Source organism: Lineus longissimus, chromosome 12, assembly GCF_910592395.1.
Source record: "Lineus longissimus chromosome 12, tnLinLong1.2, whole genome shotgun sequence".
Classification (NCBI taxonomy): domain Eukaryota; kingdom Metazoa; phylum Nemertea; class Pilidiophora; order Heteronemertea; family Lineidae; genus Lineus; species Lineus longissimus.
In genome coordinates, this window is record NC_088319.1 from 3,676,688 (window position 1) to 3,694,691 (window position 18,004).

The following is an 18,004-nucleotide window of genomic DNA, read 5'->3' on the forward strand; positions in this document are numbered from 1 at the left end:
TGGAACTGAAACATTATGAAGAGTAAACCGTGAGAAGTTGCATTTACGTCTTACTTGTAAAATATCTTCTCTTTTGATGACGTTAGATGATATATAACCAGCCTCAACGACAAAATAATCCGCCAACTTTCGCGGCTCTCAATCTTTTTCACGCAAATATCGGCAATATTAAAATGTCCACTATTTTCAATTGGTTGATTAAGAAATCCTTAAATTTTTTCCAATGAAATGCATATTTTTACGATTTTTATTTTAGCGAATCAGGATATTTACCAACTTCGCGAAAAAAACATCCGCAAAAATAAGGCTAAAATATAATCTAAAATAATATAAAAATGTATTGTTTCCTTTTTCTGTGGGCGTTCGTGTTATTATACCTTTCTTGTCAGAATCAGTAAATTCGGTGCTGATCATGATTCTGGTTGTTTCAAGCACCTGTGATCTACTTAACGGATCGTAGTTGAGTAGTTCGAAAATGACGCTCTCTTTTGGCAGCCAATGAACCAAGTTACGCAACGGCGCAGGAGTCTAATTATTCAAAGCGATTTTCAATTTTCAATTTTCGAGTTAACGATAAATGTAATGTGTTATTACTCACCAATCAGCTGAACCAGAGGGATTGACGCAGAAACTAAGATGAAGCTCACGACGAAAACATCAACAGCCATGTTTAGTTCACTCCGACATAATCGCATCCAAATGGACGAGCCTTTTAAATTTTCTCTTCTGGTTTTCATTACAAGAAGATATTATTCAATGTAGGTCATAGCATTCAGGCTATGCATTGATCAAATATTGACCAATATAGCATATATATTTTTAAAGCTTTTTAAGTGAACTGGGCCGTGGAATATATATCAATACCAAGCTAGAAAAAAAGAGAGTTTTTGATTAGCATAGTCATGTGAGTCTCGACAATGAATGGCTGGGAGACAGAAAACGGTTTTGTCATGTGTTGATCATCTAGAGTGACGTTGAGTACTTCATGTTACGCTTTTCTTGGCCGGTGCTTCCCTTTTTCATTGTTTCAGGAACACAGCAAGACAGGTTAACATGTTTTCTTTCTCAGTTTTCCTGGTTGAAATGTCGTGAAATGTCGTCATGGTCATGGCAGTGACTATTGTCATGAAAGCTGTCTGCTTATAACAGATTGAGGAAATAAGTGCCAGTTAAGGTCTGGATATTGTGTGAAATGAGGTGATCCTAGACGGTATCATTATCATTAGTCCGCCGCAAAACCCAACACCAAATATGGGGACCTCCTGACAGTTCGTATCCCCCGCGGAGATCTTCCCAGCAAAATGTACATCGGGAACTTGTACCAAAAATTGACCAAAATGTGAATGCCACCAAATGATGTGACTAGCGCCAATGCTAAACGTGGTCATCTCCAACTATTGCAGAACATGCAGAACGAAGCATGCCTGTCAGTCACATTCATAACACTGAATACAACAGACTGCGAGAACAGTGCGTTATAAGTAATTCATGGGATCTACAGGCCTGGCGTAACATGCAGTTTATTATTTTGGGTTAATTGTTCTAAAATGTATTGGTTGCGATGACTGGTATCGTTTTTTGTGTAAAAATCATTGCGCCTGGTGTCGTAATAGGTACCGCCTGGGTTGCAAGGAAATATGGTAGCGGTCACCTTTCAATGTTTAACTCGAAGTGTTATAGATTAGAAATTGAAAGCTCAATGGCGTTATTGGCAGTCTTACAAGAAGCATCGCTGACATTTCGCCAAAAACGTCGGCATGCCGCCTCGGATAGACCGACAATTTAGCTCCAACTTTGTGGTGTTTGGTTGGACGGTTCGGTGAAAAATTCTGACATATAACTGTTCAGGATTGCACAGGATACAATTTCCTTATATCTTTATTCGAATATTCAGGGCTAAATGAGAGTAGCACATGATAATGCCATCCAGCACTATCGTGACTGTTCTAAGTTCCTGAAGGGGGCGCTGAACTATAGGTGTTTTTATGCATTTTTTATGCATCCCAGAACTGCCTTCTAATTCTATACCACATCTCTGCTCAGTACATGTAACTATACTGCGTGGCAATCAGAAATCCTCTGAAAGTTGTTGCAATATTCACACCAGTTACTTAGCATTGTAGTTATTTGTCATCGGTTGGTGGCATGTTTTCTCTCCCGCCGTGAAGCTTTCAATGGTAGAAATGTCTGTGCCTGTGTCTGTGTCTACACAGCCCTGCCAATTGTCGTCCTCATCGTCCTGGATGTCTTACTCCTTGAAGCGCTGTTCAGGTCCCGCGAATCCCCATCAAGCGAAAAGTAGGGGAGCTCTAACGCAAAACGAGACTTATTGATTCTTCGTGATCTATTTCTTGTGTCGACCATCTATGTTAGAACCATGCTTCCTCTTACCACAGTCGGCATGATCTAATATATCGGAGACGTCACGGACTGGCAGCAGACTTCAGTAACCAGTGTCCAATTCATCAGAGAGTTATTCGAATTCACGACAGCATTTCATATGCTAATTATAGTTCTAATTACATCATGTATGTGTTCTCCTTGGGTTTCTATCGCTCTGAATGCAAGAGATGTTGCTGCATACGATTCTGGTGAAACCAAGGCTGGCGTGATGCTGCAATCTTCGCACTTATATGATACAACATACTCTAAAATCCGTTCTAATGGGTCAGTGATCGGACCTATGATGCATGATAGCTTAGACCTTATCATTGACTCCTAAGAAGCGATTTTTTTATGTATGTAATCGGTCTGTATTAGCATACATTGCAGGGGCGTGTGTTTTACACGTGTGATAAACAACAATTTACGCAGCAAGAAAGCTCGGAATAAATGCCGTCAATGTGTTTTTTTCTTTTAAATATCTTCGATTCCGCTGTAATGTGACGCGATTTAACATTACTAAAGTGATGTTTATTCCTGTTATGACCAATTGAAACTATTTGAGGGCCAAAATTCACTTCGCTTCAGATTCTCCGTTTCTTAACCTGATCACAGTGCATTACCATCTCAACAAAAATAGTCCTCATAAAGGCACCAATTTAAAACACTTCATTAAGAAGTATTTAGGACAAAGAATTAAAATTGCAAATGGCAAATGGCAACGTTTTCCGAACTGTTGGACACACAAAAAATCAATAAGAAGAGTCGTAATCGAAAAAAGGGCAAATAGCGAGAAATAGCAACAGTTTGCAAGGCCACGATGTGGTTCTTGCTTGACTGGCCAGTCCCGCCGGACGGGTTACTAGATTGTGACGCGGGTTACTAGATTGCAGCGCTTACCTGTGATAGAATACTCTGTAATACAATAACAGTGCTGCAATCCAGTGACCGGAGTCAGGGCGTGCCGCAATGATATGAACATGGTTATGTACTTGTCTCCTCTACCTTTTGTTTCGCATTATAGTATATATCGGAAGGTGCAGTTTTCACCTCCTTGGTCAAATACAAGATACTTGAATACGGGTGACCTCTCTTGAGGCAAGAAGTACGGGCAGTATTTCCTGGGACGCGATGCACTCAGGCGGCAAAAGTTTCTATTTCAAATATTTTGCTGGGAGATTTCAACGTGTCTACATCCGACAGCAACATGCCAACTTTCGTGAAACCTCTCTGATGTCTTGTCGAAACTTCCTACCACCAGCCACCACGTAAAGGTAGAAATTAATGGCATGATTACTTGCCCAAATAATGCCGATTGTTAGATTCTCAAGTGTATACCTCAGATTCCAATAGGGGTCGCTCATATCGTACATTGCCGCAATATCCGGTATTTCTACAACAAAATAATGCATTCGGAGCGGAAGTGTCGTCACAACATAACCTGCAGAAACGAAGATCAACATCCGGGTTAAATGCGCTGTCTCCCTCTGGTGACGATCCTTTGAACTCGGGTTCCCGGACTGGTCCAACTTCAGTCGTTGTTTAGAGGCCTGTTTCACTGTGATTAATATTGCAATGTTGCAGATTGAGATGATGGTAAAAGGTAGGAATGTTCCAAACACAATGTAAAAGGTACTGGTGAGGACTTCGATGGCAGGCTGATTTGGAACCAATATGATTAAGATATCGGATCCTGAAAAATATGGAGGCACAAACTGCAGATCATTTCTATAAACCATTGTAAACAGCCAGAAAACTCCTGGATATAGAGTTACGGGGGGTAAGATATGTTAGAAGTTTTCCATGTCGTGGATTTGCTCTTTTCTGTGGTATCTGTTAGTCTGTTTTTTGAAATGAATGTACCAGACGTAACTTGTAAATTGGAGAGTTGATCCGATAGAAGCCAAGTGGGGTTTTCCAAAGCAAAGTATCGCTACCGAGGACCGCTTGGTTTTAATTTGAGGGCAAAGGTTGATCACGTGCCCTTTAAGAATAAAACTTAACACTTTGATATTGGTCCTTTTAGTTTTCTTATAATCATGACCACTCGGATAGATCTCGATGTACACATGTTTGCGGACGCTTCGTGTTTTGGTCAGCCATTTCTGTATTAATCCGTCGAGTGGTGTTGATTAGACGACGCCAGTCATACATACCTGTAGTTCTATCCTTTATGTACTGATAGGTAAAGAAAAAATTTAAGTTCAAAACAGTAATGACGATAAAACTGACGACTACTATTCGTTTAGTCCTAGCTGGATCGCATAGGCGGCGCGCGGCCAATGGAAATCTCACAGCAATCAAGCGGTCACATGACATCATGGCGAGGAAGGTCCCGGATGCCATTGCGAATGTGTACTCAAAATACCACGCGATTCTGAAAAAAACCAAACAAAAAACAGCAGTGAATATCTGGTATTGAAAAGTACCTTGGGGTATACCTTGTCATGCTTGTTATCGATTCGAATAATTTATTGATTAGAAATTTTGACAAGAATTCATCTTGATGGCCAGGAGGAGGCAGAGATTATGAGTTGATGCGCTTTTGCAAAAAAGATCGCCTAACTTTTCACATTTCTCGAAATCTAGCTGGTGATGACCTATTTTACTCCTTGTTATGGATTACATCGAGGGCCCCAGGTCAAGTTTGAATGGAATCCCCAGGTCACTTCAAGTTTAAATGATCAGGGCCTGGTAGTTCTGTGTTTCTCTCTGTGACTTAATCGAAGAAGATGAAACTTCCACCAATGAAATGAAGTTTTCGCTTTCTATGTTTCGTCTTTTAAAAGGGGGGGGGGGGGGGGAAGAAGCGAATAATAACCTTAACCAATATTGAGAAACTCCCTTACTTGAATATATACTCCCTCGGAAGAAACAGTTCCGTCTCGTCGATGCCGTAGTAGGTTAGCGGCCACTGCCAACCAAACTGCAATAAAACACATGCGTCACAGATAGATAGAGCTAGCATGTAGACACACATTGACACCTGCTGGTTCTGCGCATGCACAGCGACGAAGCCAGAAATTATGTTTCCTGGAATTCCAAGTACGACGACAACAACCCACACATACTGTGTCATTATTTGGAGGGCAAATTCTAGATTCTGGATCGTCCGATCAGGTGATGCTTCAGATGTTTGCAGCTCCAATTCCTCTGTTGTCATGGTTGTATCAGTTGTAGTCGCTCAGTTATCGAAAATATACATAGGAAATAGGAAATATACACACAGATATGCACCCAGTAGAGGTTTTTGGTAAAATGAAGAATGAAACTCAAATGGTTTTTGAGATAGTGAAAACCCTTAGAGCTTCACTGAAAAACCTCTGCGAGGTGCATCTCTTGTATTGGCCGAAAAACCCTTAATGGTTTTTCAAAAGCTCCAAAATCCCTTTTCTATGACAGCGCACTTTTGTAGTAAACGGCAAGCGGTATAAAAGGCAGATTTTGAAAGCCGTACAAAGAGCCACGAGCGACAAATACCTGGTATGAAATGTATTTTTTCGACGATGACTCTTTTTAACGAATTCCCCGATTCCACCAACATCTCAGTGATTTACGAGTATCACGTCAATGAATTAGCAGTAGATGACTAGCAGATGAATACTTCAGACTCTGTCATAAAGTAGATTGAGAGATCTGTCTGTTGATATAATCCACGATTCAAGAATCTTATAGCGAAATATGCCAACTGCATTCAGATTCACACATCGACGTCGTTCAGAGCAATAAAACTTGACTCTTTCCATGCGACGACAATCCAGTCGTCTCTGCGTACTAAGCCTGTTGATATGAATAATATGAATTTGTAGCCTTACTTTACTGTGTACACAAATTAGGTGGTACATTCAACACAGTCCATCCTCCGTGAGTATTGGCAAATGCCGCTTATGAAAAGAGGTCTGGTGAAATGACGGTGAGTAATTCTATAATGTGAATACAGTATTAATTTCACGATGCTGATGTTAACATTACATGAGTATAGTGTCAAGTATCGCTACATGGCAAAAAAGGTACTTCAGTTCAACTCAGGATCAGGATTGTGACCAGTTCACATTTAGGTGCTGCACAACACTAGATTATCCTCAGGGTATGCTTAACTAATGCTCTTTCACGGTGTCAACCAAAGTCGGTCAACTATGACACAGGCTGCCCTGCAGGGCTGTGTAACATTACTTTTTGTGATCACACTATCGGGCAGAGACATGTATTCATCCACAGCTGGAAGTGTGGTACAGTCACATAGAGCTTATCAAAATGTCAAGTTGTGGTAAATACATGGCTGGGATGGATCAAAGTGAAATTAATTCTCAATCTGTGGTTGATTCTAAATCTACAGAGTCAAGCCATCACAGAAATATGCTTTTTGATAATATGTTTTTTCAAATGTGGTCACACTGGTCAGTTTAGAACTTGCATTTAAACAGGGCAATTTGAATGCACGAGTGTCGATTTGACGGATATGCTGTGCAGAAGTCATTTTTTCTCAGGCAATTGGTTATGGAATGTGGTAAAATTTCAATATGAGATTGGTACAGGGTTCTTCTTAACACATATGAAATTTGGTGAGGATTGATTGGCCCTAGGGATACTTTTTTTACCAAAACCTAACAACAGCAATGTACACGTAATGTACACAGTGTCTAATACAGGGCGCTGGCCGAAATGAGTTCATGACCCATAAATACATTGAATGGCTCTCAGCTAGCTGCTGAGTCTGTGTTCAGTTCGTTGCCCTAGACATGACCGACGAACAATCCATAAGGCCTACAATTTGTACACAAGAGCAATACTCGCCTTGAGAGGCGTTGTAAGGAACGAAATCGCCAAAGTCTTAGATCAGGATGTGCGATGTTTCTTGAGGTTCCTCGGTTCAAGTGCCAGACTCTTGGTGGTCGTTCCTTTGCGGTAGCTGTTCCAAAACTGTGGAACCAGCTGCCGCAAAAGCTCCGTAACATTGATTCCTTCCAGACTATCAAGTCCCTTCTAAAGGCCCATCTTTTTGCAGTAGCCTTTGCGGAAAAAAGCGCACCAGAATACCCACTCGCTGAGTAATTGGAGCGCTCCACAAATGCCAACATTGATTGATTGATTGAAATCAGCGCCTCTAGTGTCAAGATTGCCTTCGAAATGGTCAAAAGGCTCGATCGAATGAAGTCTTTTTCACCAAATTTGCATATCTCTAAGTTTGTTTGAGTGAGGGAAACATGTGTTTAACCATATGCCTAGCAACAGTTCAAGATCAACAGTTCAATCTATTTTAGACGCTGAATAAGGAGGAAAACGATCACAAAAAGTGGAGAATAATTGGTCACATGGCACATCATGTGACCAAATATTCTCCATTTTTTCTTTGTTACAACAACTCTAAGACGGATAATTTAGAACCGTTGATGTGATCATGTGTTGAATATATACTTTCATTGCTCAAGTATAGTTAGGTTTTTTATTCCTCCAAATAAGAGAGTTTTGTGTACATCAGTGTGCACGAGACGTACATTTTACATATGCAAACATACAAAACAAATCAAGTTATATGAATATTAGAGTTTGCCTAATTAATGTACACACAAGTTTTATTCACTACTATAGATGACAAGTATACACAACTGATGATTTTGAACACGATTTTTCTTGAATATGTAAATTGATATACTGAATGGGAAAACGTATTGGCTAACATACCAATTACTGCTATCTTAGTACAGTGGAACTTTCCTTAGTGGACAGCTCTCTATCAAGGACAACCTCTCTATTATGGACACTAGTTTAAGTCTCAAATTGGTTGCTACCATTAAATTTGACCTATCTAATCCGGACACCTCCCTATTTAGGACAGTATTTGTCAGTCCCAAAAGTGTCCTTAATTGAGATGTTCTACCTCATTTGACAAATATTTACTCCATGTACACATTTCGTATTTTGAATAATGCGTATTCCTCAACGAAACAAAAGGGGGAGAACAAACATGAAGCAGTATGTATGTGTGTGCAAATGGATTGCATTCCTTTGAATACCGAAGTTGTTTTTGCGACGACCTCCTCATCATCTGCTGTAAGCTGCTCGAAGTCCTGGTACTACATTTTCAGTTGAAACCAATTGAAAGAAAGGAAGACATAATAAGCCATTTTCGTCCACTTCAAGACACAGAGTTCGATTTTTCGGCTTGAGCATGATTATATGTCATGCTTCTTAATGTCTATACACCATGCTGATGAAGTAGGAACACGAACAATGTATACAGGTCTACATCCCATGAAAAATGTATCATCTGAGAGTTATCTGCTGGGGAAGCACTTTTGTTGACCTCTTGAATCAAGGTAACAGAAGGCTTTTTATCTATTTTCAGTGTGACCGACACAAACCGCTTTAAAGTGACAGCTTCACTTCTCCATGTTCTGGCTTCATGCTGATGGCTTCAATTCAGCATACGTCTGGTTGGCGGTCACATCAGGCTGTAAAGGAGGATAATAATCTAATGTCAAAATGACTCTAGAAACCCATAGCTTCGCGTCAACTAGTTTGTCTGACATCTTGGTAGTTCAGAGAATCATGGAATTCAAAGATTTAAAACCCATTGGGCAAATAAAAGTGCAGCTGTGTCCTGCAATGGAAGTGCTAGAAGTAAGACAATTAAAGGACAAATACGGCAAAGATTTGCAGATAATAAATTGAAAAAAAATGTATAGGCAGAAATATTCAAATTTGTATAGATTGTTATTTGAAAGAACATATTGCTAAGGCTCAGTGTTGAAGTGGCTGTCATTGTCTTACCGTGATGTCCAAGGCGGCATATTGATTTTCCATTTCATCATACGGATTTTCTTCTCCAGCTAAAAAGAGTCATGAAGGTGAGAATCTTATCTTTTTTTAAAAACTCTTTCTGAAGCATGATCGGGTATACACTTAGGAAACGGCCATCCAAAACCGCCCGCCAAGTTCTGGAACCCGTAGGGAAGGAATCGATTTTTTTCCTAATCAATTGCATAAGTTTTACTTCCGCCTTCATACAACATTGCGACTCCGTGAACCACTGATGATGCAACTTTTTAAATAAGCTCCAGTATCGCGTCAGGGACTTACATTAGTAAGCATTTGCAAAACGCTGAAAGCGTGTTGCGCACATTTAGTTATGCTTGCCATGACCGCCCTCAATACAACAGCTCAGACTGACGTTTACACGCCTGATAGTGGTACTTGCCTGTGGGACCTCCAGGTTTCTTTCCTTCGCTGCTCTCACTCGTACTCTGCCTGGTCTCATTGATATCCTTCACCAATTTACGTATCAAGGCCTCCTGAGCCAAGGGCTTGATATGCATGATCGGGTATACACCGAGGAAACGGCCATCCAAAACCGCCCGCCAAGTTCTCGAACCCGGGAAGGAATCGATTTTTTTTCTGAAACCTTGTTGCGCACATTTAGTTATGCTTGCCGTGACCGCCCTCAATACAACAACCCAGACTGACGTTTGCACGCCTGATAGTGGTACTTGCCTGTGGGACCTCCAGGTTTCTTTCCTTCGCTGCTCTCACTCGTACTCTGCCTGATATCATTGATATCCTTCACCAATTTACGTATCAAGGCCTCCTGAGCCAAGGGCTCAATTTTCATTTTTTCTATGTCCTCTCGCTGTAGTATGAGGAAGAATCGTGCATCGTTGAACCCGTTCTTAGCTAGGCATTCGTAAGTTGATTCTGTCACGTATTTTGATAGGAGCCACTGTTTGAAATCTTCGACTGACATATCTGAAAGAATTCTCAAAGTTTGTAGCAATACTAAAAATGATAAAGAAATTCAGCTGAAGATTTTATGAGAAATATGATACCGCGTTTGCGACTGGTGCAATAAATTAGTGCACACGGTTTCGCCTGTATTGTAACTTGACAATTCTGCTGTTAATTCTACGTTGAATTTCCTAAACTGTTGATGAGCCCGTCGTTATGTTTCGTAATACAACGGCAAGGGGGTGGGGGTAGTATGCTCACGACAAAATAAGATAATGATAAAAAAAAATTCATGACATTCACCGACCTTCGACTTTCCGACCAGCATCTTCGCCACTTGGCTTCTCGGTCAGATTTGTATCGTCGTAAATCACTTCTGAAACAATATTGACCAAAAGGCGTCTGTTTAAAATGCAATATATCGGAAATCCGGGGATCGCTCCGTTCAACTTGAGCTTGCACATGCTGCATTTTAAATAAAGTAAAACTCGGACGAAAGGAGTATACGTACATGTACGTTAAGGCAGGTGTCTAGTACGTACAGTACCAGTACATGTATTTGGTTAAAAAAGGTAAATGCTTACCTTTAACAGAAACCTGTTTAGGACCATTCACATAAACCGGCCCAGGTTGAATATCGTCACCTAGTATGGGGAGGGGTAGAGGAAATGTTAGCATTGTACGCATGGCTATCACTACTTACTTGTACATTGCACACCGCTAATGAACAAAATCAGCAAATCCACACTATGTGATGCTATTTTTAGGGTTGACCATGGACACTACTATTTTGAAGAGAACTTGAAATCCTAAAGCAATCAGAACGTCTTCAAAATTAAGTGAATGTCGGAGACTGTTCTCTGGGACAGGCGCCTCCCTTGACATTGGCATTCACTTCGTTTTTAAAGAGTTCTAATTGCTTCGTCAGCAATTAAAGTTGCAGCCATAGAGGCGGCGCATTTGTCATCCCTCAGTCTTATCGACTGGTCAGAATGGTTTAAGGCAATCACAGCTATCAAGAAAAAAGTACATTCATGTCAAAGCATATGTCAGCAGCCTTCAATAACATATACCAATCATTTATCTACATTTAATATAATCCCGCTACCTTTATAGTACCCAGCTTTATATATTCTTTATGAACTAAAATATTTACCTTCAAATGACCTGTTGACGACGTTCATGTAAACAGGGTCGTGAAAAACGGATTTAGGTTGGGGAGTGCCAGTTCTCACATCATCCGCTTTCGATCCCTCAGGTTTATTTCGACCTAAACAGAAGGCAATGAGGTTGAACCAGTCAAAGAAGTTTTGAGTTGAGCGTATTATCAGGGCTGACCTGATGATATGCAAAGATAAATTAACCAAACTATTTGTAAGTAAACAATGCCAACATATCACGCTAATTTCTTCGGTTTTTTCATCAGGTTGGTATCAAAATGCATTTATTTTCTTATATAAAACCTACCAGCGAGGCATGCCATGTTCCTCCTATGTAGAACGACAACCACGACCATGACCACAGCTATAACTATGACGACGGCTACAACCACACCAGCTATCATGCCACCATCAGGACTACTTCCAGCAGGCACGGTAGTTGGTTGTCCAACATTATCAGGAAGCACAGGACTTCTTCCAGCAGACACGGTCGTGCTTTGTCCAGCATTCTCAGGGAGCACAGGTCCAGAAGTATAAATAACATCATCCCCATCATAGAAATCCAAATAGAAAACATAAGTCGTTGTCGCATGTGTCACATGAATTGTGTAGTTTGTTCTTGCAGGATCTAGGATAGGGACGAAAGACCTGTTACATCCTGTCGTGTTTGGCGCCTGCCCTGGCAAGCAGAACTTGAACTCAAACTTGGTGTATGGCTCCTTCAGAGACGCCGAGAACACCACGGTCACCAATTTTTCTTTCCGAATGAGCGTATATGTGGGGATACTCGGAACAGCTGAAAAGAACACATGCAGCGTTTAAGAAGAATACATAAAACAATTTACAGTTTGTTAAGGTCAAATAACGGAAGGAGGAAAGTGATATTGACTTTCGTTATGGTACATATTTGCGGCATTTCACCTTGATTGCAGTATTTGGCTGCTTCAAAGCATGGTTTGTTCATTTGATTCTGCTGTGATTGTAATCTTGAGAAAGACAACTGCAAGAGTAAGCCAGCCCTAATGATAGTTGACAAAAGAAGTTGTCGCCTAGCAGCCTACCAAAAGCGTCTGGTGAGATAAATTGCGTGGCTTTTGCAGTTATACCAAATCAGTAGATGTTGTTCATTAGACTAAGTACCGTTGATCAAAATCCAGTTGGTTTTCAGGGGATTTCCCGTTGCCGCTAGTGGCTGTGACCCACCCCAAATGGCACCCTCATATAATCACCAAAGACAAAATGAAAGATACCTTTGCACATGGAAGTTAAAACCGTGGCCTCAATGCAAATAGTGTATACATGTATTTTGAACAGGTCATATCCATTCATATTCATGGAATCGACAAGTGTGAAGAACTATTCCTTTGAGGATGGCTAACGGACCCGTCTCCAATGTGTTGTGCCACCTGAGATTAGAGTGCGGAGATGATTGGGAGAAAACAACTTGCCTGGCCGAAGTAGCTCAAAGACAAAGTATGAAACTCCAGCTGAGTTAGTCACTTTGACGATGTAGTTCCCATAGTCTTGAGTCCCTACAGATCCCTTGCTCAGTGTGTATGTCCCATTTTCGTCCGCGGGGATGAAGTTTTCCCCAGTTGCCATCTTGTGATTTGGGTGATACCACGTAACATCAGTTGGTCGAGGGTTGGCGATGACGTGGAGTGTAAACCTGACTGGTCGTGATGGTTTGCTTTCAACGGTGAAGAGTCTCGGCAGACTGGGATCCCATTTTGCTTTGTCTGCAGGCGTATGAAACGGGAAAGTGAGAACAACTGGGGGATCTTACACGTAAACATGAAACATGCTGAAGAACGTCAGCCATTTAGGATACAGCTGATTTGTGCTATCGTTACACAAGGCGTTAAACTAAGGGATGCATTATAAATGTATTTGAAACGCTGGGGGCGTCGGTTTAAATGATGAAAAAGCAGCAGTCGAGGTGTAGGACCCAGAAGCCCAAGGCCGGACCCTACAAACCCCGCAAGTTAGGGTTGCTTGGGGCAAAAAAGACAACAGTAAAGATCGTCCGAGTTTTCACGACCTGCAGACAAGTAAGTTATGCTGTGGCTTGGTCCATAGAGCAAGCATTACTCCTTTGTCAAACACGGTATATACAAAATCAAAATAGCGTTAAATATCATGTTGATTAATTGGCCAAAAAGGATGCTTACTTGTTAATTGACTGACAAGCTATTGGACTACAGGAAAAAGCATATACAATGATGGCTTGAAGTATCTAAAATATTTTAGGCAAATTCTTAATACTCACAAAAAACATTAATCTTCGCAGATGCATCGGCTATGCCCCCTGGCGAATAGTTAACCACTCGACAATGATAGTCCCCAGCCTCCGTATATTGTATAGATAGTATTCTGTATTCTCTTGAAGTCAAATCAGGTATCTGTGTCCTTTTATAATACCATATGTAGGTGTACACTGTCGGGTTACCCCCGCTTGCTTCACATGTCAATATGACAGAACCACCTTCTCTCACTGTAGTCGGGGCTGATGATAATCTAGCAGTTGCTGGGTCTGAAAATAATATCACAATACAACGAAATAATTAATGCTGATTTTGAGCAACGTAGGGTTAAAAAAAGGGTAGCATTTTTTGTTTAGCCTACTGTTACATTATAACATAGGATTGACAGTGTGTCATGAAAACCTGGATTCACTTATTAAAAAGGACCAAACAGCAAGGTGAGGTGGATCCGGACTGCATATAAATATACAACTTACATATTACACTGTATGTCTTTATGCCTGAAGCCATATCCAAGGCGGGATACCCAGTAACCTTCGCCACACAGTAGTACTCAGCCTGGTTGTCTTCTTTGACCATCACCCTGTCTTGACCTTGGGTGACCTCTACTGGTGTTCCGCCTGACCTCTTGAAGTAGAGCTTCACGGTCGGGGTCGGGTTGCCGCCAGAGACTGTGCAGGTGAACTTGTCCTTCTCTCCAACATGGGACGAGGTCTTACCCGATGACACGACCACGGAATCAGCCTTGTCTGAAACGATGACGCTGCAGGTATTTTAGATAATGATGGAAGAGGCAATAAGCTATCAATTCCGTGGTTTCACCTTGTTTCAACAGTAATGTCGTCATAGGTTCTATTGCCATAATACCTTGTCCCTTCTTGCCATATGACAAAGGTGTTAACTTGATAAATCAACTTAAGCTTTGGCATCGTCGGTGTAGTCTGATTCACATGTATTTCAACAAAGACTTTCATAACGTATAGTACAACTATAGTCCTGGTATAATTGCAGGGCTATGATTGTAATTATACTACCCTGCCTTAAGTTTTCTCATTGTAATTTTATCTTGGTCTACGTGAAATGTTCACTGAATTTCTTTTGAACTTCCTGGTCTTTTAATTGTTTGCATCGCCACATTACACGATGGCTAATGCTATCTGTTTACCACAGAAAAAAGTGCTTACCTGGAGAGGAAATGACGACACAAAAGAAGCATACAAAATATTAGTTCATTGTGATCGAGGGGCGGAAGGCCCGCATTCATAATTTTTATCCATTTGTACCCCTCAAACTCTGCAATGTGATGGCCTTAATTGTTTCTATTGTGTTGGTAAACCAAACCAAGGTAAACCAATACCTTTATGAACTTACCGTGCATTAGACATGAAAAAATTTGCCAACGAAGAGCAATGAATATAAATGAATGTGGGCATTGTCATGCCGCGATTATATCTTTTCAATTTTATAAACAGGCCTGCATGTTGATGTATATTCAATCCGGAGTTTCAACCAGGAAGTCCGAAGTACATCTTATTTCTCGTGTCAACACTCGTGTCTCTCACATTAGGTCTTCATGTGTAAAATGTCACGTAGAGGAGTCGTAAAGGTTTACTCTTATTCGAATGGGAAAATATATCACCAGAGTCGTTCTATACATTGTATAGAAAGACTCTGATATCACTAAGTAAAAATGGTGAGAAAAACATAACTTACAATAAACGACTAATGTCTTGTCACTGCTTGGAGCAGACCCGACAGTATTTCTCGCCACACACTTGTAAACACCAGCACTATCCTTTGTCACTTGGAAGTCGTAACTCGATGATGTTGTAACCTTTGTGCCATCTTTGTACCAATCGTAGGTATCTCCAGGAGGCGAGGCCACACACTTCAAGTTGAGCTGTGTTCCAGCAGTGACTGGTCCTGATGGGAAACCGGTGATCTGTGGCGTGCCTGGATGCGCTGAAAAATTTCATTTAATTTTAAGAGGGTGGTTTGGAATACCAATGCCCTTCTCGTATCTTGACTTAGACTGGCAAATCGTGGTAAATTTTGTTTGCCTCTGTCTTTCACTTAATCGTGTAATTTTACTTGGCTTCTATATTTTTCACGATGCACTGACAGCACGACTCAGTCATGCTCTGGCTATTGTAGTATGGGCTCCCAAAAGAAGTAACATACAAAATGTATATACACATAACTGGTCATAGTTTTTGCAGCTATTTGTAGCTAGCTACCTGAAATACGTACTGAAAATTAAGAAACAGTCTTCGGTGTAGATAAACCAGTCATCGGTGTAGATGAATATTTTAGTTGCATACTCTCCGTTCCTTTATACAGGCGAAAGTTATTTTATAACAAAAAGGGTGAAGAAATGCGTTACCTTGCACTACTAGCTTGACTGGGTTACTGTTGCAGTTAAGAAAAATATCCTGACAAATCCAGTAAGCAGAATCAGCAGGCTGAGCATTGGTGACTTGTAGATTGAATGTCTTTGTCGGTGATGAGATGCTTGGTGGGATGCAGCTGCTCCAACTGTAGCGTGGGTTACTTGGAGCATGGCATCCCTTCTTATTCGCTGCTGCTACTTCTGGAGCAGCAGATGAAGCATCAGCCCTCTTTGACCACGTCACAGTCACTCCGCTTGGATTGGGTATGTAACAGTTGAGGGTGAATGTACTTCCGATGGCAGGTTTGGGTGGATAAACACTCACAATATACAATGAACCTGGAAGTGAAAGAAATGGCAACAGAGAGAAAGTATGAACTGACTTTTTAATTTGACTTATTGGGTCTAGTCTATGTTTGTGAGAATTATGTAATTCATTTAATAAAATAAGCGAAGAAACTTCATTGTAATGGAGAAATCCCAAGAGTCACTAGTCGGAGAACAATCACTCGATAATGGCTACCTTTTCATTCGAGGCATCGTTATGAAAAATAAAATTCTAAACACACAGCGAGATTCCTGTAAAATATATACCAAACTCTATTTATACATAGTTTTACTGAGCTAAAGAACCTCTTGTATTTGTTTTCATTTGACATTCTCTTCATGTAAAACCTTTGATACAATGCCCGCAATGACGTGAACATTTACTTCTCAGAAGCCTATATTATTGAATAACTCACATGGTGTATAGACATACAGATCTCCCCAATCGCTGTCTCGTGTTCCGGCTGAGTTCGATGCTCGACACAGGTACTTGCCACTGACAGGCTCTTGAGTGATACCTGTGGGGAACACTTTCTTCACAGTCACTGGGTTGAAGACGTATTTCTGGCTTGTACCAATGGGTCCTTTAGTCTCCCAGTCCTGTACACCTTTATCCATCGAGTATTTATACCATTTATAGGTGATGGTCCCCGCGTCAGGTTGAGACGCATCGCAGCCGAGTTCACGGTACGAGCCGATAGCAGCAGGTTCAAACCCTGATAAAACAGGTGTCTTTGGTGGAACTGAAACATTATAGACAGTAAGCCGTGAGAAGTTGCATTTACGTCTTACTTGTAAAATATCTTCTCTTTTGATGACGTTAGATGATATATAACCAGCCTCAACGACAAAATAATCCGCAAACTTTCGCGGCTCTCAATCTTTTTTACGCAAATTTCAGAAATATTAGAATGTCCACTATTTTTAATTGGTTGATTAAGAAATCCTTTAATTTTTTCCAATAAAATACATATTTTTACGATTTCTATTTTAGCGAATCAGGATATTCACCAACTTCGCGAATAAAAACACCCGCAAAAATAAGGCTAAAATATAATCTAAAATAATATAGTGTTTCCTTTTTCTGTTGGCGTTCTTGTTATTATACTTTTCTTGTCAGAATCAGTAAATTCGGTGCTGATCATGATTCTGGTTGTTTCAAGCACCTGTGATCTACCTAACGGATCGTGATTGAGTAGTTCGAAAATGGCGGCCTCTTTTGGCAGCCAATGAACCAAGTTACGCGACGGCGCAGGAGTCTAATTATTCAAAGCGATTTGCAAATTTCAATTTTCGAGTTAACGATAAATGTTATGCGTATGACTCACCAATCAGATAAACGAGAGGTATGAACGGAGAACCTAAGATGAAGCTCACGACGAATACACCAACAGCCATGTTTAGTTCACTCCGACATAATAACATCCAAATGGACGGGCCCTTTAAATTTTCTCTTCTGGTTTTCATTACAAGAAGATATTATTCAATGTAGGTCATAGCATTCAGGCTATGCATTGATCAAATATTGACTAATATAGCATATATATTGTTAGAGCTTTTTAAGTGAACTGGGCCGTGGAACATATATCAATACCAAGCTAGAAAAAAAGAGAGTTTTTGATTAGCATAGTCATGTGAGTCTCGACAATGAATGGCTGTGAGACAGAAAAAAGGTTTTTTCATGTGTGGATCGTCCAGAGTAACGTTGAGTACTTCCTTTTAATAAGTTCAAGCTCTACTCTCTGGGAGTATTACAGGTC

At 40.6% G+C, this 18,004-nt stretch overlaps 2 protein-coding genes across 3 annotated transcripts in view; both read right to left on the reverse strand.

Moving 5' to 3' along the window:
- Positions 1-18,004, reverse strand: part of LOC135496580 (basement membrane-specific heparan sulfate proteoglycan core protein-like) — a 42,516-nt gene that overhangs the window by 13,304 nt on the left and 11,208 nt on the right. The window lies entirely within an intron of this gene.
- Positions 7,938-17,690, reverse strand: LOC135496583 (titin-like). The gene is made up of 14 exons (XM_064785947.1): positions 17,573-17,690; positions 16,661-16,987; positions 15,912-16,256; positions 15,242-15,490; positions 14,005-14,277; positions 13,534-13,797; positions 12,713-13,003; positions 11,572-12,060; positions 11,261-11,374; positions 10,689-10,748; positions 10,412-10,480; positions 9,581-10,125; positions 9,154-9,212; positions 7,938-8,834 (listed from the first exon to the last, which is right to left on the reverse strand). Exons 1-12 carry the CDS (start codon positions 17,667-17,669, stop codon positions 9,824-9,826), a joined length of 2,880 nt encoding a protein of 959 aa, XP_064642017.1. The 5' UTR covers positions 17,670-17,690; the 3' UTR covers positions 7,938-8,834; positions 9,154-9,212; positions 9,581-9,823.